This window comes from Pristiophorus japonicus, chromosome 6, assembly GCF_044704955.1.
Source record: "Pristiophorus japonicus isolate sPriJap1 chromosome 6, sPriJap1.hap1, whole genome shotgun sequence".
In the NCBI taxonomy this organism is placed as follows: Eukaryota; Metazoa; Chordata; class Chondrichthyes; family Pristiophoridae; genus Pristiophorus; species Pristiophorus japonicus.
Genome location: NC_091982.1, coordinates 210,077,260 through 210,099,925, shown reverse-complemented (window position 1 = coordinate 210,099,925; position 22,666 = coordinate 210,077,260). Strand labels below are relative to the sequence as shown.

Here is a 22,666-nt window from a genome sequence, read left to right as displayed (position 1 = left end):
GCAGGAGTAGGCTATTTGGCCCTTCAAGTCTGCTCCGCCATTCAATAAGATCATGGCCGATCTTCTACCTCAGCTTCACCTTCCCGCACTATCCCCATATCCCTCGATTCCCTTAGTATCCAAAAATCTATCCATTTCTGTCTTGAACCTTCTCAACGACTGAGCACCCACAGTTCTCTAGGGTAGAGAATTTAAAAATTCCCAACCCTTTGAGTGAAAGGGTTGTGAAAGGCAAGGCAATACACATTAAATGGTATGACACTGAAAAGTGTAGAGGAACAAAGGGACCTTGGAGTCCATGTCCACAGATCCCTGAAGGTAGCAGGCCAAGTAGATAAGGTGATTAAGAAGGCATACGGAATACTTGCCTTTATTAGCTGAGGCATAGAATACAAGAGCAGGGAGGTTATCTTCATAAAAGTGCAATGAATACTTTTAAAGTCACCTTCTGAGACACATGTGGAACACAGCTATAACATTTTTCTGAAAGGTGAGTAGGGAAAAGTTACTTTGATTCTTGCATCGGGTGAGAGGCCTTGTTTTTTTACAGGCCTTGGGTAACTCAGTGCAATCCATCTTGGAGCTGGGAGATATTCAGTATAATTTTAATTGTGACGTTGAAGAATGATGGGAAATGTTACTTGTAGCCGAAACGGAGTGACAGCTGCCAACAAACCGGAAGCTGTGTAGAAGCGTACTGTGCCAACAACCGAAAGCATAATGTCTTTTAAAAACGAGCCTGCCTCCTTCCCGGCTTTTTACCCAGTCCTCTCCCCTCCCGGCTTTTTCCCCAGCCCTCTCCCTTCCTGGTTTTAAAAAAAAAAAAAAAAAATTAACAAACCATCTCCCGTGACAAACTGGCAGCGCACATGCGCAGACCGCATCCAGTTCATAGGACGCGACTGCTGCCAAACAGAAACTATGTGGCATGCATAATTTTGACTATATTTAGAAAAGGACAATGTTTTTTCTTATTTCCTACTACTTTTATCTCTTACTTTAAAACTTAACAAAATACCTGCTTGATTCATATCTTCCAATCCTATTTCTTTTAGATTTAATGTACATACAAAGTAATAATTTGAAATTAGAAATTTATATTGAATTAGCAAAGTTTCTTGTGAAAACATACACTAATTCAAGGATCTACCTTCCACACTGAGCCATGTTCATTTTTCATGAATACTGCTACAAACCTCTGATGGCTAACTGGCTGTAGTGTGCTTGTGACTTGTCATACCCAATTCAATTATAGTTTGTTTCAATGTCGCAATGGACCCGAGACAGAACAAAAGTAGCAAAATGAAGTGGCCAAGGGATAGCAGCTATACTAAAATGAATTATTTGACCATGGGCAATCTCCCAAGCATGGAAATTAATTTCTGAGGTTGGGGGGAAGGAAGTATTAAAATAAATTTCAGATACGTCAGTCACTGACAGGCTAAAGAAGGTAAAGGAAGACAAGACACCAGTCCCAGATAGACTTCGTATAAGGGTACCTGAAGTGGCTGGTAAAATCACTTATATTTTGCCATTATGTTTAGGTAATTATTAGAAATAGTAGTGACATTTGAGGATTTAAAAATAGCTATCGTAATACCAATCTATAAGATACCATGGGGGAGCTATCGGCCAGTAAACGTAACACCTAGTGGGGATAAAATATTACAAGACATTCTGAAAGAGAATAATGTTACATCTAGATGTGATTTTGGATGAAGGAGTCTGCATTGATTTTGAGAGTTTTGTCCAACAAATTTACTGGAGCTCTTTGAGGAAATGATAGACCCAGGCCAACAGGAATTCTGTGGAGATATTTAGGTTTCATCAAGGCTTTTGATATACTACACAAGTGATTAGTCCACAAGGTAGAAAAGCATGGAAGTAAACTTCTGAGCTGGGCTGAAAATTGGCTACGCTATAGAGAGGAGAGGGGGGGGGGGGGGGGGGAGTTGTGATTGGAGCTATGCTAACATACTAAGGAGACAATGAGCAGGGTACCAGAGATCTATGATAGTACGATTACTATTGTACAAACTGTCTTGCCTTTTCCACGAACAAAATACTTAACCAAGTATGTGCCATACATGATGTTTGTACTGATTTGCGCAAATCAAAGGGGGAATTCAGAAGGATCTGTCTTACCCAGAGAGTGGAGAGAATGTGGAACACGATACCACAGGGAGTGGTTGAAGTGAATCGTATAGATGCATTGCATGGGAGGCTAGATGAGCATATGAGGGAGAAGGGAATAAAGGGTTCCGCTGAGGAAAGACTGGAGGACGCTCGAGTGGAGCATAAATGCCAGCATGGACTGGTTGGGCCGAATGGCCTGTTTCTAAGCTGTATGTCCTATGTCATCCTCTTATTAGCCCTTCCAATTGAAAATTTGCCTTTTTGACTATTGACTTTATATCAGGGGAAGGCTTTGCCTCATTCTAAAGGTGTCAGCAATATTCTGGAGATGTTGTCCTCAGCAGCAGCCCCCCACCCCCCCCACAGTACTACTGTAATCATAAGCAGTCCCTCTGAATCGAGGAAGACTTCCACTCTAAAAGTGAGTTCTCAGGTGGCTGTACAGTCCAATGTGAGAATTACAGTCTCTGTCACAGGTGAGGCAGACAGTGGTTAAAGGAAAGGGTGGGTGGGGTTTGTCACACGCTCCTTCTGCTATCGATGCTTGATTTCTGCATGCTCTTGGCGACAAGACTCAAGGTGCTCAGTGCCCTGCTGGATGCTCTTCCTCCATTTTAGGCGGTCTTGGGCCAGGGATTCCCAGGTGCCGGTGGGGATGTTGCATTTTATCAAGGAGGCTTTGAGGGTGTCCTTGAAACATTTCCTCTGCCCACCTGAGGCTCACTCGCCGTGTAGGAGTTCCAAGTAGAGCGCTTGCTTAGGGAGTCCCGTATCGGGCATGTGGACGATGTGGCCTGCCCAACGGAGCTGGTCGAGCTTGGTCAGTGCTTTGATGCTGGGGATGTTGGCCTGAGCGAGAACACTGACGTTGGTACGTCTATCCTCTCCGTGGATTTGCGGGATCTTGCGGAGGGCAGCGTTGGTGGTACTTCAACGCTTTGAGATGTCTGCTGTATATAGTCCACGTCTCAGCCATATAATAGGGCGGGTGTCACTACTGCCCTGTAGATCATAAGTTTGGTGCCAGATTTGAGGTACTGGTCTTCAAACACTCTTCCTCAGACTGAAGGCTGTGCTGGCACACAGAGGCAGTGTTGGACCTCGTCATTGATATCTTCCCTTGCTGATAGTAGGCTCCCGATGTATGGAAAATGGTCCACATTGTCAAAGGTCAATTTTTGATGACTGTGGGGCAGTGCTGTGTGGCGGGGTCAGGTTGGTGGCGGACCTTTGTCTTACGAATGTTTTGCATAAGGTCTATGCTTTCGCACACCTCGGTGAAGGTGTTGACGATGATGGCTTGGAGTTCGGCCTCTGAGTGCGCAGATGCAAGCGTCATCTGCGTACTGTAGTTCGATGACCGAAGATGGGATGACCTTGGATCTAGCCTGGAGACGGCAAAGATTGAACAGGTTGCCATTGGTTCTATAGTATTTACTGCTGTAAATATCAATGGCAACTAACTTAGCTGAAATCTCCACTTTAATTTTGGTGTTTTCTTTCAGTACTTCCTTTGTGTCCCATTAAATTTAATTTTCATTCTCGCGAGATTGTCCCATGGTTCCCTTTAGAATATTTGCTATCCTGATGCAAATGATGTATTTTAGTAATCCCTGTGTGTGTTTCATCTGTTTGTGTCCCCTTTCCATCTTGCTAAGGAAAATTAGCAGTTGCAAAATATCCCTTTGTGGAGAATTGTGAATTTGAATAACAACAAAAATTATTCTGCTGAAGCTTACTTGAAAAGAAAAAACTCCAGTGAAAACATTGCAGCTTATTCTCTAATTAATATAACTGGTCGCAAAAAACGATTAAATCAAAAATTTTGCTTTGAAACTCAATTGCATGGGTAAAATGATAAATTTGCATTAGCTAGACATTAGAGAAATATCTTGTGTCAAATACAGTTTGGAGCCTTAATGTGTACACAGTGCTGGGATGTTGAAATGTACCTGCTGATGGCGATGTTAGGCTATTAGAAGTCATCATTCAGTACAGCGCCCCCAGCAGGAATTTATTAATTCAAACACCGATTGGTGAACTGGAATTATCTTTAGCAGTGGGTTAGCTAGCTAGTTCTATGTTGGGAGTGTCTTTTGCTTAAAGTAAGTGTTATGTCAGAGTAAAGCTTGCTTCATTGGACTGCTGTACCAAGTCACATCAGTGCACCATTTGCAGAGATTAGCAACTTGGTGCATCCAGGATCACTAAAATCTAGCAAGTGTGACATGCAGTCATTATACTAAGTTGCACACTATATTTGGCAAATACACTTAATTTGAGGCTCTCTGTGTCTTTTGGGCATGGTTGTGATGTGTGCTATCTGTATTAATCATCGCTTATCGGTACAGACCAACTTGATGTATATTTAGTTGCAGTACCTTCAGATCTTGTCCATTCTTTACATTTTGGTCGATATATATTGCCATGCTGGAAATCTCTCTTCAACTTCTCTGCTACTTCCAGAAGTGTTTAGAGGATTCCCATTTTTCAGAAACAGCCATGTATTTTGGCTGCAGTTACCTTTTTCTTTTGGCATAGTTTATTGTGGTAATCAGTAGTTGTCTTATGCTGCTAATGTGTATAAAAACTATCAAAAATATATTTATTATTGCTATTAATGTGAGCTAAATTGAACTCCAGTTTTTTGTTTTGCTGGGATATGTGCCCGAAGCAACAAAGGTTGTGCATAAAACAGTGCAAATCATCAAATAACCAAATTGATAGGAGAATACATGTGCTTGCCTCGATTTGTACATTATTTGTAGCAAATAAATTCTTAAAACTCTTAGTTTATTGGAGCATAAAAAGGTGCCAAGTAACTAGTTATGCTGTGGAAATAGGTTTGAGGTTTGATGGACCCTTTATGCTTGTGCGAATATACATTCCATTCAGAAGTGGAATAGAATAAAAATGCCATGAAAAAAGTGATCCATCGTGACTAACTAATGAAGTTAAGGATAGTATTAGATTAAAAGAGGCTTATAATGTTGCGAAGAATGGTAGTAAGCCTGAGGATTGGGAGAGCTTTCGAAACCAGCAAAGGATGACCAAAACAATTATTAAAAGGGAGAAAATAGAATGCGAGTAAATTAGCAAGAAATATAAAAACAGATTGTAAGAGTTTCTGCAAGTATGTAAAGAGGAAGAGAGTAGCAAAAGGAAGCATTGGTCCCGTAGAGGCCGAGACAGGAGAAATTAAAATAGGGAGTAACGAAATGTGAGGAGGGATGATGTTAGAAGGATCATCAAATGAGGCCGTATGGGTTGAACTGAAACAACAAAAAAGGGGCAATCACATTTGCTGGGAGTGTACTATACTCCACCAAACAATCCGAGGGAGATAGAAGAGCAAATATGTAGGCAAATTTCTGAAGTGCAAAAACAATAGGGTAGTAATAGCAGAGGATTTCAACTGCCCTAATATTAACTGAGAGAATTAGTGTGAAAGGTATAGAGGAAGCAGAATTCTTAAAATTCATTCAGGAGAACTTTTTTAGCCAGTACGTAGCAAGCCCAACAAGACAGGACTTTAGGGAATGAAGCTGGGCAGGTGGAAGGGGCATCCGTGGGAGAGCATTTTGGTGGTGGTGATAATTCGGTTAGATTTAGGGTAGTTACGGAAAAGGACAAAGATAGACCAGGAATAAAATTTCTGAATTGGGGAAAAGTAATTTTATGAAGCTGAGATGTGATTTTAGCCAAAGTGGACTGGAAACAACGACTTGAAGGTAAATTAATGTGACAGAAGTGAGAGGTATTCAAGGAGGAGATAATGAGAACATAAGAAATAGGAGCAGGAGTAGGCCGTACGGCCCCTCGAGCCTGCTATGCCATTCAATAAGATCATGGTTGATCTTCAATCTCAACTCCACTTTCCAGCCCGATCCCCATATCCCTTGATTCCCCATGAATCCCAAAATCAATCTATCTCAGCTTTGAATATATTCAAAGACTCGGCATCCACAGCTCTCTGGGGTAGAGAATTCCAAAGATCCACAACCCTCTGAGGGTAGAAATTTCTCCTCGTCTGTTTTAAATGGCGTACCCCTTATCCTGAGAACTGCCCCCTAGTTCTAGACTCTCCAGCCAGGGGAAACATCCTCTCAGCATCTACCCTGTCAATCCCCCTCAGATCTTGTATGTTTCAATGAGATCACCTCTCATTCTTCTACACTCGAGAGTATAGGCCCATTCTACACAATCGCTCATCATAAAGACAACCCTCTCATCCCAGGAATCAATCTAGTGAACGTTCGTTGCACCGCCTCCAAGGCAAGTATATCCTTCCTTTAGATAAGGAGACCAAAACTTTGCACAGTACTCCAGGTGTGGTCTCACCAAGGTCCTGTACAATTGTAGCAAGACTTCCTTACTCTTGTACTCTAACCCCCTTGCAATAAAGGACAACATGCCATTTTCCTTATTGCTTGCTGTGCCTGCAGGCTAACTTTCTGTGTTTCTTGCACGAGGACACCCAAATCTCTCTGAACACCAAAATGTAAAAGTTTCTCGCTGTTTTTAATTAAAAAAAAAAAATTGCTGTTTTTCTATTCTTTCTACCAAAGTGAATAACCCCACATTTCCCTACATTATACTCTTATCTGCCACCTTGCTATCCACTCACTTAGTCTATATCCGTTTGCGACTCTCTCTTTTCTTTGTAATTACAGGCCAGTCAACCTAACCTCGGTGGTGGGAAAATTACTGGAAAATTTCTGAGGAACAGGGTACATCTTCATTTAGAAAGACATGGATTAATCAACGACTCAGCATATGGATTTGTTATGGGAAGGCTGTGTCTGACTAACTTGATTACATTTTTGGAGGAGGGTTGATGAGGGTAATGCATTTGATGTAGTCTATATGGATTTTAGCAAGGCTTTGAATAAGGTCCTGCATGGCAGACTGATCACGAAAGTAAAAGCCCATGGGATCCAAGGCAAAGTGGCAAGTTAGATCCAAAATTGGCTCAGAGGCAGGAAGCAAAGGGTACTGGTTGTTTGTTTTTGTGACTAGGTCCCTTGCTTTTTATAGTATATATCAATTATTTGGACTTGCATGTAGGAGATATGATTAAGAAGTTTGCAGATAATACAAAAATTGGCCATGTGGTTGATAACGAAGAGGAAAGCTCTAGACTGCAGGAAGATATCAATGGACTGGTCGGGTGGGCAGAACAGTGGCAAATGGAATTCAATCCGGAGAAGTGTGAGGTCATACTTTTGGGGAGGGCTAACAAGGTAAGGGAATACACAATTCAGTGGTAGGATGCTGAAGTGTAGAGGAATAGAGGGAATTTGGAATGCATGTCCTCAGATCCCTAAAGGTAACAGGACAGGTAGATAAGGTGGTTAAGAAGGCCATACTTGCCTTTATTAGCTTAGGCGTAGAATATAAGAGCAGGGAGGATATGCTTGAACTGTATAAAACACTAGTTAGGCCACAGCTAGAGTACTGTGAGCAGTTCTGGTCACCACATTACAGGAACGATGTTTATTGCACCAGAGAGGGTACAGAGGAGATTTGCGAGGATGTTGCCTGGACTGGAGAATTTTAGTTATGAAGAAAGATTGGATAGGCTGGGATTGTTTTCTTTGGAACAGAGGAGGCTGAGGGGGGGCCTAATTGAGGGCCTTGATGGAGTGGATTCTACTTAGCAGAGGGGTCAATAACCAGGCGAGCTAGATTTAAAGTAATTGGTGGAAGGTTTAGAGGGGATTTGAGGAGAAATGTTTTTACTCAGAGTGGAATAGGTCTGGACCTCACTGCTTGAAAGGGTGGTAGAGGCAGAAAGCCTCATAGTATTTAAAAAGTACTTGGATATGCACTTTGAAGTACCATAACCTACAAGGCTACGGTCCAAGAGCTGGAAAATGGGATTAGGCTAGATAGCTTTTCGTTGGCTGACAGGGACATGATGGGCCAAATGGCTTCCTGTGCTGTAAATTTCTATGATTCTATGTTAAGGAAGTGAACATATGGAGCAACTGTAAAGATCAGACTCCACTATTCAGTCGGTACAACTTGTCTTCATGTAATACAAAAGCAATGAACACTGTTTCTGCACATCAATGGGGCATATTGCTTGAATTAAATAAAGGAAGGGCACAGTTGCCACTGGTTATGGTACTGGACTAGCAATTGAGTTCAAATCCCAACATGGCAAGTTGTGAATTTCTTTTTACAATTGGTAATTTGTGGGCTACCAGCAGGAACAAAATCAAACTGGTTCACTAATATCCTTTGGGGAGGGAATCTGGCACCACTTCTTGGTTTGGCTTGTCTCGGATGGAAATGCTGCCTTGCTGGTGTTTCACACTTCCCAAGAACAAATACATTTCAAAAGCTTCCTGCATTCTCCTGAGTCTAGCCCAAGTTAAACTTTTGGTTTCAATCTTGGTTTTACAGCTTTGCAGTACCCGACTGCCAAAATATGGGTCTTCTATTCTCCATGTCTTGGCCCTCCACCCACTCCTGCCCCCCTCCAAATCAAGTGGTTGTTCAGAACAGCTGTTAATCAAGCCTGCTATTGCCTTTTGAAATTGGTTTTATGCAATGCTCAATAGGAAGAAACATTAAATCCCCTTGAGGTGTGGTTGCTGGGTCACTTGAGAATGGGGTATATTTGCAATAGTAGGTTCCTGTAAACAGGTGGCAGATCTGCAGGGCCAATTTTATGCCTGGGTGGCAAGTTGAAAATTAGCCTGATTTTTCCTGATTTGAAATTGTTACCCATGACTATGTCTGGTTTTAATACATATTTTCAAAATTGCCTTTTCCTTTGAAGCCAGTGAAAGTTAATTCGTTTTTGAACACTTTGGTCTGGATTTTCGTCTTTGCTGATTTCTGGGCGGTAATGGCGGCAGGGTAGTAAAGTTTGCACCTTAGTAAGCAAAATTGGGCAGCTGGGCCCTGATTGTGGGGCGGAGTGCTAAGGGAGGCATTGAACACCTTGGGGCACTAGGCCGGCTGAGCTGGCAAAAATCCCAAGCTAAACATCCAGCCCAGGAGTGCTCCGAGGCCAGGGGAGAGGAAAAAAATAGGGAAAAGAACCCCAAAATCATTCCCAATACATAGCCCACGCCACCACAACATAAATCGCAAAAAAACAATCACACTTACTTACCTGAGGTGGACATTGCCTCTCTGCAGCTGGTAGAGATCGGATTGCCCATTTTCACAGGTGGTCCCAGCAGGACGCACTGCGGGTCGCGGGAGGGGGGGGGGGGGGGGAGTCAAAAAGCGAGCCGGTGTTTCAGTCAGAGGCACTGCACACCAGCTCGCCTCTTCCGGGTAGTACTATTCCGCGCTCCCGTAAATCCGGCCCCAAAAACCCCGGCAGGGTACTGTAAAATGACCGCCCGTTCAGAAGAGCTCATTGCCGCCCCTCCGAGGTGAAAAACAGGTAGAAAGCACTGGAAAATCCAGCCCATATAAACATACCTCCATTCAAAAAAAAAAATCTAAGTGAAGACAAAAAAAGATCTCCCAAAATGTGACAATCCATTAGTGTTTAAGTCTATTTAGTGCTGAGTGTTTCAGCAATTCATTGATGTGGATTTCACAGATTATAAAATACTATCATTTTATTTTATGGTCCTATCTAGAAGCAATGATTAAATAGCTGAAGATTACACTGTAATGGCTTTTTATGCTCAATCTTTGATTTAATGTACAAAATAGTGGTTTTATTTCAGTCCCAGTTCCAGTTGGAATGTAACTCCATTTTGTCGCTTTTGTCACCTATTTCCTTAACATTGCTCACTGCGAGACGTAGCAGTGCACTATATTTACAGTTTAATATTGCAGCTGTTTCTGAAGTATAAACTTAAATAACCTTAATGAATGTTACCAAATAATTAATGCCACTGTCTGCATGTTTTGGTGTATCTTCAGGGTGAAGTGGAGCAAATTGCCATGATGAAACCAAAAGGCCAAAATGAGCACAGTGAGGGTATGCTAGAATATCTAGAAGACATAATTGGATCAGAACGACTGAAAGAACCAATACAGGTCCTCTGTCGCAGAGTTGAGATTTTGAATGAACAGAGAGGAGAAAAGGTAAATTTGAAGCTGTTTTGAGTAAATAATCAAATGTTGTATTCCTAAATGTAACGTTGGCTATTATCACTTAAGTTAACTAGTGCTAGCAAGTTGGTTTTCAGGGATTTATAGTACTGAAGTTTGTTTTTGTTGGATTTTCAGTGATTCTTGGAAACTTCCTGGTAGCAAAATATTTGGTTCAAAGATATAAAGTGGAGATTTAAGCATAGCAGTTTATCACTAATGGATAATAAACCTGCTTCTGTAATTGTTATAAAGCATGGATAAATGTATAAAAATACCCTTCTATGAAAATCTTGGATGAAACTAATTTGGATTGGTTCAGAGATGTTGAAATAACTTATTTCAACCCTCCATACGGTAGTGTGCATTCAAAAACCGTTTGTTCTGTACATTAGTGATTTGAATTTCATTGTGAAAAATACAAACTTGTTAAACTGTTCTTATTTTAGCTTAATAGGGTTAAAATGGTAGAAAAAGAAAAGGATGCATTGGAAGGAGAAAAAAATCATGCAAATGAGTTTCTTGCCTTGGAAAATGAGATTGTGAAGAAAAGGAATTGTGTCTTGCAGTATTACATGTATGTAAATTTTTCTGCTGCAAAGGATTGCTTTGATTTTATTTAATATTGCCTCGTCTACATTTTTAAAACAATTTAACAAGATCTAGACGTACTGATTGAAATGGTTATTTGCAATTACTTTTTTTTTAAATTCCCACAAAACTGATAGGTGTGTGCATGTAATTTCTTAATTTGGGCGCCTTTATTTCATTTCACCAATCAAATTAAGTGTTTTTGCTCTTAAAAATGCATACAACTGTTCTTTTGGAAAGTCCGATTTCTGGCTGAGCTGAATCTAGACTCTAATAGAAATATGTTTTTCCCCCTCAGCCATGATGTGCAGAAAAGGATAGGTGATATGGGAGTACAAAAACAAAAAATCCACGAAGACACACAAGATACGCGTGATAAAAGTGACAAATTTGTGGAAGAAGTAAAAGTCAAAAATAAGGCTTTGAAGCATCTTGAAAAGTAAGATGTACTTGTTTTTGGTGGTGGTCTCTCATTTTATACTTTGATGGACATTTTTTAAATGGAAAAATCATTGTCGGTATGCTGCTGTCCAACTCGTTATAGTTGGAATGTAACTCCATTTTGTCGCTTTTGTCTTGGCCACACCACAACTGAGGTTCTTTGCCCAATTACTTTTAAACATTTGAGGATGTGATTGTAGATAATGAAGAGATCATTCAGTGTCCAGATGATTAAAAACATAAATTAAGGACATAAATATGCATTGAAAAAGGGGCCATTTTATTTTTACGCCCTTTTCTTTTGGAGGTATTGGGCTCTAATTTTGTGAAGAAAGGTTTTGTAATGTTTTTTCCCTGCCCCCACCTTCTCTAAAGGTAAATTGAGCAGAACTACAGAATATCCATCTAACCTCTCTTTGTTGGCAGAACATTTCAAATGGCAAGTTGGAAACTATCATAATCACCAGTGAATTTGAAAACTAAAATTACAGATATTTTAGTGAAATCTCTCAATTAACATTTTAGCCATATAGCTATACAAAAATGTTTTTGGGAAATTCAAACTGACAGCAGTTCAGGGATCCTTCTGTTTGGCTTTAGCTGCTAATTCTGTAGTTACTAAACCACAATTAGATTATGTCTTGTCGGGAAGAATAATCCTGCAAGCTTTCCTGCAGAACAATTTCACATTAAAGTATAGCCACTTTAATGTGTGTTTTCTCCTTCCCCATCTACTTGTTCTAGCCCTAGTTATAGGCATGAGATAATATTAGGTAAGTATAAAATGGCAGCTTTTGCTTCAACATATCGTTGGTTTATTATATTGGCTTGTTAAATGCAGTCATTAAGTCTGTTCTGAATTTTTTTTGTTCCACTATTTTATTGTATATTATTTTGATATTCCAAGCTGAATCCATCCTGCCTACCACAGGACCTCAGATTTCAACGTGGAATTCTCTCATCATCTCCTTGTATTCTGTTTACAACTAGGACTTGGCTCTCCTAATCTTGCGAAACCTGAATTCAATCTGTGTCCACACACTTGTGCATTTTGGCTTGTGGCTGCAGACCGGATCTAATTGTTTCTATCTCCTACTGTTCCTATTGTCTCTAATATAAACCAGGCCATCTCTGACCACTTCCTTGAATCCCTCACCATTTACATCATCCCTACCTTAGGGAGAGACCATAGTGTGATTTGCCAAAAGGGGCCACACGCTACTGCAGTGGTTTGAGCAGAGAAGATGATGGTAAGTGTAGTCAGAATGGGGAGGCTTCAATAAGAAGGAAGGTGTTGCTAACCGTGAGCCAAGTTTGTTAAAACCAGGGTGTCAATGCAATCGCCCACAATAAGGGCCTTGTTAACGAGCGAATGGACATTCTGAAGGGAAATGTGGAGAGGGTTGATGATGATCGGCTGACACAGTCCAAAGGGGCAATATTGGGTGGACTGAGTGGGATTTGAAGAAATTTGGCGAGATTAGCTCCCAGTGGGTGCAGTGTGGGAAAGTCAGCAAGGCAGGAGTTGGCACAGTTGGAGTTGCCTTTGATCACTAAGCCAAATGTTTCCTAATGTTCCACTCTAAACCAGCATCTTTCTCTTCTATCTCCCTTTATGCCTGCCAGAAGATCATTTTATCCGTGAGATCCACCTTGTGCTCTTGACCCATTCCTACTAGCCTGCATTACTACCCAGTATCAATTCTTGTCGTCCATGCTAGCAGACATTTTAAATGGTTCCAAACCCCCACTCCCCGCGCACACATACAATAAAACCTCAACTTCTCTGTTCTTGCTCACATTGCCCTTTCCCAAAGTCGTTGAGCATGTCTCCTCCCAAATCCTTGCCCATTTTTCCCTCAACTCCATGTGTGAATCTTTCCCGTCAGGTTTCCAAAAATGGCCCTAATCAAAGACGCAAATGACCGTGGTGCATTATCCCTTCTTGACTTCTGCCCCCTTTTTAGATGTGGCTGACCACGCCATCCAGCTCAGTTACCCTCTTTATCCAGCTCAGTAGAACTTCTCATTTGGTCCCATTCTTGCTTATCCAATCCTAGCTAGAGAATCTCTAGCAATGCTCCCACACAATTGACCTCTGCACTCTCTCAAGATTCTATCCTTTTCCCCCTCCACTTCATCTATATGCTGCCTCTTGGCAGCATCATCCAATTCCAAATGTATGCTGACGACAACCCGCTCTATCTCTCCTTCACTGTCTGTCTCTATGTTGTCTGACTGCTCGCCCGGCATCCAGACTAGATAAGCCTCCGCTTCCTCCAGTTAAACAAATCCATCTTCTTTGGGGCCCACAACAAACTCCATATCCTCGCCCTCAATTCCATTATCATCCCAGCCATTGTTTCGGGCTGAACCAGATTTTTCGCAACCATGCTGCCTCACTTGAACCCAAGCTGAACTTCCAACCCTATCTCTATCCTCTCCATCAAAAAGACTGCCGACTTCCACCTCGGTAACATTGCTTGCCTTGGCCTTTCTACAGCTGAAACCCTCACTGATGTTCTCGGGCTAAAAATTTGGGTGCACCCCGTTTGGGGACAGTAATATTCGCAAGGTGAGAGATTTTGTGCCCAGTGCAGAAGTCTCGCCTCTCATGAGAAATTGGGGTTGCCATCCCCGAAAGGAAGTGGAGCACTAAATCAAGTAGAGTGCCAGGCTGAGCAATTGTGGCACGGACCCCGCATCCAAAGTAGCGACAGGGTGCACAAGAAAAGCGGACTTTTTTTTTTTAACAAATAACCGGCCACCTCCCCTTTAACTTTTTCCCTGCCCAGTATGCGTCCCCTGAAGCTGTCTGTCGTCGCCCGACGTAGCTTCAGGGGGCGATGCCCAATTTAGGGTCCGAGGCGCTGCACACAGTGATGACGTCGGCATCGCCGGGCACACTAGAACAGGGCACTGCATGTTGCCTCTGCTGATAAACGCACGCCAAATTTAGTGGGAGTCGTTTGTGCCGCCGCGCCCAGAGGGTGCTAACGGGAGGCACAAATGACGTGAATTTTTCCCCCAACTACTCCAATACTGACTAACAATTTATCCTCCACCCTCCATAACATTCAGCTCATCTAAATCTCTGCTGTATGTATCCTATTCTGCACCGTTCCTTTCAGCCATCATCCCATGTTTGCTGATCTACATTGGTTCCTGGTCCCCAAAGCCTTAATTTAAAAATTCTCATTCTCGCTGGGCTCGGACGTCAGCCCCACCCCCCGCCCCCTTGCTGGGCCCGGATGCCGCTCCAGTGGGCTGCCTGGACTCCAGTGACGTTGGTCCAGTCGCCCTTGTAGAAATGGTCGCACTCCTGGGTCAGCTCGTGCCGCTCCCTGCGGTGGCTAGCTCTGATACTTAACACCATCGGTGGCAAGCAGGGTTTTTCACGCAAGTCAGGGGGGGCGTCGCACTGCGTCCTGGGGCTGCTCTGATACTTATATTCTGCCTGCCGCCAATGTTGGTTTCGTGCAGGTCGGGGGGGGGGGGGGGGCGCTACTGCTGTTCCTATAACCCCAAAACTAAGTTTCTTCAACTCTGGCATCATGTGTATCCCTCACTCCTTTTGCCCCACCATCAGCAGCTCGGCCTGACCCTAACATCTGGATTTCTTTCCACCTCCACACCTCTCAATACCTTCTTTAAAACTCACCTCATCCCTCCTAATAGGTCCTTTTTTGGTTTGTTGTTTAATTTGTCTGGTTATGCTTTCTTTGCCAACGGTGCTATATAAATTCAAGTTATTGTTGTCTTTCTTATTGTTACTGTTTTTTTTTAACTAAGATTAGTTGGGAAAAGCATATTGTGTTACTGAGGCATATAGACCAGAGAAGACCGACAGTCATTTTCTGGTATATGCTGATAGCTAATCATGGCTTGGGCAGCTATTGACCCTGGCAGAGCGGGGGGGGGGAATGGGCTACGGTTCCTGCTACAGATTGCTATCCATTATCCTGGAAGTTTGAAGATGAATTCTGGTTCAGCTGTGATACCTTTTTGAAATCGAATAACTAGCCAAACTGCAGGCTGAGGGTTGCTGTAATTGTGAATCTACCTCACTTGACTCACTTTCAGGATAGGAGTGAGGGATGAAAGTGAAGGGGAGAGGAGTGAAGGAAAAAACTATTGCTATCCTGATTGTTATTAGGATAATATATGTGCCGAATATGACCTATAAGTCTATTTAATAAATAATTGAAGATAGTTCCATACATATAATGGTGGTGTTATTTTAAAGAAATGTAGGGAAAATTACGAAGTTCATTGAAGAGAAGAAGGAAAAGTTTGCGCAGTTTGATTTACAAGATGTCAAAGTCCGAGAAAAGCTGAAACATTCAAAGAGTAAAGCGAATAAACTACAGAAGCAACTACAAAAAGACACTGGGAAGGTAACGTTTTAATCACTTAAACATATAAATTAAGACCGAGGTGCACAGGTTGTTTGTTGTCAGTTACAAGAAACTTGTTCATCTCCACAAGACACAAACATAACTGATTTTATCAGTTGGGTAAGTAAAGTGGTATGTTGTGGCTCACTTGCTATATCTATCTACTCCTTTCCCTATGGATCAGAAGTTTGGCACCAGCATGAGCACTCTTACATGCTTCAGTGTGTACTTTTACCACGAGTTTGTTAAAGCTGTTTCAGCTATTAGTGTTTATAAGTACCATGGTCACGGGGAGATCATTCTAGTAATAATCCATTTGTGGTTTTTGCATGTGCAATTTCCATATGGCTGACACATTTAAAGTAATTGTTAATGCTCCCCCATTTCCAGGTGTCATTGATTTTACTTCTACAGTGCTTTAGTCCATCTGGAGAAATTGGACATGCACCAGTGAATCTCCCATGGGGAAGTCCATAATACTATTGCAATATACCATTTGACTGTACATAACATCCATTCTGCCAGTACTAAGTTAAATCTTCCATCACGGATAAGTGTGATGTATTACATTTTGGTAAGAAAAATAAGGAGGTCACATAGTACTTGGAAAATAAGAATCTAAATTGGGTAGAGGAGCAAAGGGATCTGTGAGTAAAAATATATATCACTACTTTTGGAATTGAAAAGTAGAGAAGTTATGCTAAACTTGTATCGAACCTTAATTAGACCACGCTTGGACTAGTGAGTTCTGGTTGCCATATTATAAAAGGGATATAGAGAGGGTACAAAAAAGATTTACAAGGATGATGCCAGAAATGCAGGGTTATACCTATCTGTAAAGGATGATCAAGCTGGGTTTTTTTTCTCTTGAAAAGAGAAGGCTGAGGGGTGACCTAATAGAGGTCTTTGAAATTATGAACGGTTTTGATAAAATTATGAAGAGTTTTGATAGCGTAGGACAAAGTGTTTCCACTTGTGAAGAGCAAAGCTAGAGGTCATCAATACAAGATAGTCACCAAGAAATGAAAGGTGAATTCAGAAGAAACTACTTTACCCAGAGAGTGGTGGGAATGTGGAAAACTCTACCACAGATAGTGGTTTGAGGCAAGGAGTATAGATGCATTTAAGAAGAGATTAGATGAGCATATGAGGAAGAGTGGAATGGAGAGTTCGATGAGGAAGGATGGAAGGAGGCTCGACTGGAGCATAAACGCCAGCATGGATTGGTTGGGCTGAATGGCCTGTTTCTGTGTTGTATATTCTATGTGATAAGTTTTTCAGCAGAAAGCATTTTTTTTTAATTGCGTGAAAGCAAATAGTCTGCTGTGCTTAAATAGTGAGGCAAATGCCCAATAATTAATGCTGTCATTCACCTACTGGAGTGTCATAGTATCTTCGAATCATAGAATCTTTCCTCAATCTGTTTAATTCAGAAAGGGAATCAGCTCTCAAAAATGGGGAAATTTCCACCGATCCCTGCTTTCGTTCAAACTTTCATCTATCTCTTCAAGCTTCCCTGTCGTAAGATTGGGCAAATGCAATTTGTTTCAGGCTTAAACCATGTAAGCACCCTAATTTTGAGATCTGTGCAGACTTTTCCGGCTTTTTACACTTTATTAATCTAGATGCTTTGCTATAAAGTAATACGTCATCAGGGCTATGATACCCAACTTGTAGTCGTGCATATTTATGCTATAAACTGTTCTTTTCCATCTCTTTAATTTTCTTTTTAGCTGGAGGAGTTGAAGAATGTACCTGGTGATAGTGAAAAGACCATCAGAGAAGCAACAACTCGAAAAGAACAGCTCGAAAAGAATAAAGTAAATGAGGAAGAAAAGCTAAGGAAAGTGATGGACAGTCTCAAACAGGAGACACGAGGATTGCAAGAAGAGAAGGAGGTTAAATATAAGTTTAGCTACTGTGCAGTAGGGGAGAGAAGTATGCAAATAAAATATGAAGTTTAGGGGTGGAAGCGTGGATTTAAATTTTAATGTTAGCAAATATATCCTTGCGATGTTTGAACAGTAGTAAATAATCTTAATTCAGAAGATGGTTCTTTCCGATCTTATTTGGCTATGGCATGACAATATATAAGACCCCATTGAAGTACAAGATAAGAATATGCTTAAGCATATGTTTAATTTAAGAACATAAGAATTAGGAACAGGAGTAGGCCATCTAGCCCCTCGAGCCTGCTCCGCCATTCAATAAGATCATGGCTGATCTGGTCGTGGACTCAGCTCCACTTACCCGCCCTCTCCCAGTAACCCTTAATTCCCTTATTGCTTAAAAATCTATCTATCTGTGACTTGAAAACATTCAATGAACCAGCCTCAACTGCTTCCTTGGGCAGAGAATTCCACAGATTCACAACCCTCTGGGAGAAGAAATTCTTTCTCAACTCGGTTTTAGATTGGCTCCTCCGTATTTTGAGGCTGTGCCCCCTAGTTCTAGTCTCCCCCACCAATGGAAACAACCTCTCTGCCTCTATCTTGTCTATCCCTTTCATGATTTTAAATGTTTCTATAAGATCACCCCTCATCCTTCTGAACTCCAAGGAGTAAAGACCCAGTCTACTCAATCTATCATCATAAGTTAACCCCCTCATTTCTCGAATCAGCCTAGTGAATCGTCTCTGTACCCCTTCCAAAGCTAGTATATCCTTCCTTAAGTAAGGTGACCAAAACTGCACGCAGTACTCCAGGTGCGGCCTTACCAATACCGTATACAGTTGCAGCAACACCTCCCTGCTTTTGTACTCCATCCCTTTCGCAATGAAGGCCAACATTTCATTTGCCTTCCTGATTACCTGCTGCACCTGCAAACTACAAAAAACCAAAAAAAGGAAGAAAAAAAACCAAAAAAAGGGAAAAAAGGGCCTTGTAAATGTCTGGTGTGTCACCCAGGTCGGGTGGCACGGTTTAATGTGTTTTGTTTTGCAGATAAACTCCAAAAAGAGTTTCATGCACAAGGACTCCCAGGTCCCTCTGCACCACAGCATGTTGTAATTTCTCCCCATTCAAATAATATTCCCGTTTACTGTTTTTTTTCCCCAAGGTGGATGACCTCACACTTTCCGACATTGTATTCCATCTGCCAAACCTTAGCCCATTCGCTTAACCTATCCAAATCTCCTTGTAGCCTCTCTGTGTCCTATATACAACCCGCTTTCCCACTAATCTTAGTGTCATCTGCAAATTTTGTTGCACTACACTCTGTCCCCTCTTCCAGGTCATCTATGTATATTGTAAACAGTTGTGGTCCCAGCACTGATCCCTGTGGCACACCACTAACCACTGATTTCCAACCGGAAAAGGACCCATTTATCCCGACTCTCTGCTTTCTGTTCGCCAGCCAATTCTCTATCCATGCTAATACATTTCCTCTGACTCCGCGTACCTTTATCTTCTGCAGTAACCTTTTGTGTGGCACCTTATCGAATGCCTTTTGGAAATCTAAATACACCACATCCATCGGTACACCTCTATCCACCATGCTTGTTATATCCTCAAAGAATTCCAGTAAGTTAGTTAAACATGATTTCTCTTTCATGAATCCATGCTGCGTCTGCTTGATTGCACTATTCCTATCCAGATGTCCCACTATTTCTTCCTTAATGATAGTTTCAAGCATTTTCCCCACTGTAGATGTTAAACTAACCGGCCTATAGTTACCTGCCTTTTGCCTGCCCCCTTTTTTAAACAGAGGCGTTACATTAGCTGCTCTCCAATCCGCTGGTACCTCCCCAGAGTCCAGAGAATTTTGGTAGATTATAACAAATGCATCTGCTATAACTTCCGCCATCTCTTTTAATACCCTGGGATGCATTTCATCAGGACCAGGGGACTTGTCTACCTTCAATCCCATTAGTCTGTCCAGCACTACCTCCCTAGTGATAGTGATCATCTCGAGGTCCTCCCTTCCTACATTCCTATGACCAGCAATTTTTGGCATGGTTTTTGTGTCTTCCACTGTGAAGACGGAAGCAAAATAATTGTTTAAGGTCTCAGCCATTTCCACATTTCCCATTATTAAATCCCCCTTTTCATCTTCTAAGGGACCAACATTTACTTTAGTCACTCTTTTCCATTTTATATATCTGTAAAAGCTTTTACTATCTGTTTTTATGTTTTGCGCAAGTTTACCTTCGTAATCTATCTTCCCTTTCTTTATTGCTTTCTTAGTCATTCTTTGCTGTTGCTTAAAATCTTCCCAATCCTCTAGTTTCCCACTAACCTTGGCCACCTTATACGCATTGGTCTTTGATTTGATACTTTCCTTTATTTCCTTGGTTATCCACGGCTGGTTATCTCTTCTCTTGCCGCCCTTCTTTTTCACTGGAATATATTTTTGTTGCGCATTATGAAAGAGCTCCTTAAAAGTCCTCCACTGTTCCTCAATTGTGCCACCGTTTAGTCCTTGTTTCCAGTCTACTTTAGCCAACTCTGCCCTCATCCCACTGTAATTTGTTCAGTTAAACAAATATCTTTCAACTGGAGACAAATCTATGTTCAAATTAAACTTCTAATGTATTTCAAAAAGTCAACTTGTACAGCCACCCTGCACCATTATATTCATAATGTTTATGTTCTTACGGTGGATTTTGTTTCTTGTAGGTGAATGAGAAGGAGCTCATGGAGTTGAGTAAAGCTGTAAATGAGACCAGGTCAGAGATGGATGTGGCTCAATCAGAACTAGATATCTACCTCAGTTGCCACAAATCTGCTTTGGGCCAACTCAACCAGGCTAAAGAAGCCCTGGTTAATACTATCGGTACACTTAAAGAAAGGAAAGCAGCAATTAAAGAACTGGAAACCAAAATACCACAAAGTGAGCAAGAACTGCAAAAGGTGAGATAAGTGAGCTTGTGTGTATTTTGGGTGCAAGTACAGTTTAGCAAGTATTGAATAACTTGTATTAAGTTATGATTATTGGCATTGACGAACATTTTGCACAGTTACAACCCATAATCCAGTTAATGAAAACCCAATTCAAATGAGTTTGCAAATGATTGCTGTTGCATGTTTAGAGGATACTGAATAGGATTACTTTGTGTTGAGCAGTGTCATATACTCGCAGGAGGAACAAATTTCCAAACTGAACCACGTGGCCCCTGAGCATTGGCAAGCTAATCCTCAAGATGCAGAAACTTAATCCTACGTACACTTATTATTTACTGCTTTGTTTGAATTTTGTGGGCCTGAATGGTTGGAAATACTGTTTTTAGCACTGTTGCTTTTTGGTGGATGAAGTCTAAATTAGAAGACTGACATCTGTTACTTGCAGCAAATTGAGATCTATACAAGTTAATGGGAACACTGATTTTATGGTGTGCACCCATGTGATACATGGAGACAAAAGCTTGGCCAACACTGGCTTGACCCATATGTGAATTAGGTCATTTATAGATGTATCTACACATGGAATATTTAATACTTTCTTGTGCCCTATCCAATGGCCCGTAATTGGCAGTCAGCAGCAAAGCAAAGGCGTTTGCCACTGGCTCCAAAGAAAGCTGTCCACAAAGATCTCGCGATCTCTGTGGCAAGAAGTTTGGCTTTTTGGATGTTCAATTGGAATCAGTGTAATTTAGTGGGAATTCCATAGCACAAGCTGTCTAAGCTGCCTATCACAATGCAGAATTCTCAGACAGGGAACCAGGAAGTGAAGAAGATCCTTTTATTCTGACTTTAAAAAAATGTTAGCGAGAGCAAAACAAAGATTGGGGCTGTCGCATGGGTTAAAGATATGAAAAAAATGAACAAACTTTTAACATTTTTTAAGTTTCTTAAAAACTGAATATTTTATTATAATGGAGAAATTTGACGTTCCACAAAATTAAAAGTTTTTCAGGGCTATATAACATTTGTTTAGCAGTCAAAGTGCTGTTAAAACCCCGGTTAAACCTAATCCAACAACAGCAATTATTACTGCAGAAAATCCCAAATGTTTGCCAATTTCATTGATTTCCCTGATTACACTGAATGCCAGCTATGGAGAGTGGGTGGCCACAGTGCAGCCAGTGACTGAGCAGTGAATGACTGACTGACTGCAACTTCACACTTTCTGCGTTAGGATACGCATACGCTGTTCGTTCGCTGTTATTTTTTTTTTATTCGTTCCGAGATGTAGCGTCGCTGGAAAGGCCAGCATTTATTGCCCAGCCCTAATTTCCCATGAGAAGGTGGTGGTGAGTTGCCTTCTTGAACCGCTGCAGTCCTTGTGGTGAAGGTACTCCCAGAGTGGTGTTAGGGAGGGATTTCCAGGATTTTGATCCGGCGACGGTGAAGGAACACCAATATATTTCCAATTCAGGGTGGTGTGTAACTTGGAGGGGAATTTGCAGGTGATGATGCTCCCATGCGCCTGCTGCCCATGTCCTTCTCGGTGATAGAGGTCGCGGGTTTGGGAGGTGCTGGCGAAGAAGCCGTGGCAAGTTGCTGCAATGGCGGAGGGAGTGAATATTGAAGCTGGCGGATGGGATGCTAATCGAGCGGGCTGCTTTGTCCTGGATGGTGTCGAGCTTCTTGAGTGTTATTGGAGTTTCACTCATCCAGACAAGTGGCAAGTGTTTCATCACACTTCTGACTTGTGCCTTGTAGATGGTGGGAAGGCTTGGGGGGGTGGGGGGGCGGGGTCAGGAGGTGAGACACTCGGTGCAGAACACCCAGCCTTTGACCCGCTCTTGTTGCCGTAGCATTTATGTGACTAGTCCAGTTAAGTTTCTGGTCAATGGTGACCCGCCCAGGATCTTGATGGTGGGGAATTCGACGATGCTAATGTCGTTGAATGTCAAGGAGTGGTGGTTAGACTCTCTCTTGTTGGAGATGGTCATTGTGTGGCGCGAATGTTACTTACCACTTATCAGCCCAAGCCTGAATGTCGGCCAGTTCTTGCTGCAGGCGGGCATGGACTGCTTCATTGTCTGAGGATTTGTGAATGGAACTAAACACTGTACAATTATCCGTGAACATCCTCACTTCTGATCTGTAACAAAGGGAAGGCCATTGATAAAGCAGCTGACGAAGGCT

The 22,666-nt window shown here is 41.8% G+C and overlaps 1 protein-coding gene across 2 annotated transcripts in view; it reads left to right on the top strand.

Annotated features, from left to right (window-relative positions):
* The window catches only part of smc4 (structural maintenance of chromosomes 4), a 73,648-nt gene that overhangs the window by 13,540 nt on the left and 37,442 nt on the right, over positions 1-22,666 (top strand). For both annotated transcript variants that reach the window (XM_070883577.1, XM_070883576.1), the window contains exons 6-11: positions 10,036-10,200; positions 10,656-10,783; positions 11,096-11,236; positions 15,485-15,635; positions 17,369-17,533; positions 20,252-20,485. In XM_070883577.1, the coding sequence (XP_070739678.1) occupies positions 10,036-10,200; positions 10,656-10,783; positions 11,096-11,236; positions 15,485-15,635; positions 17,369-17,533; positions 20,252-20,485 (984 nt within the window). The remainder of the gene's footprint in view (positions 1-10,035; positions 10,201-10,655; positions 10,784-11,095; positions 11,237-15,484; positions 15,636-17,368; positions 17,534-20,251; positions 20,486-22,666) is intronic.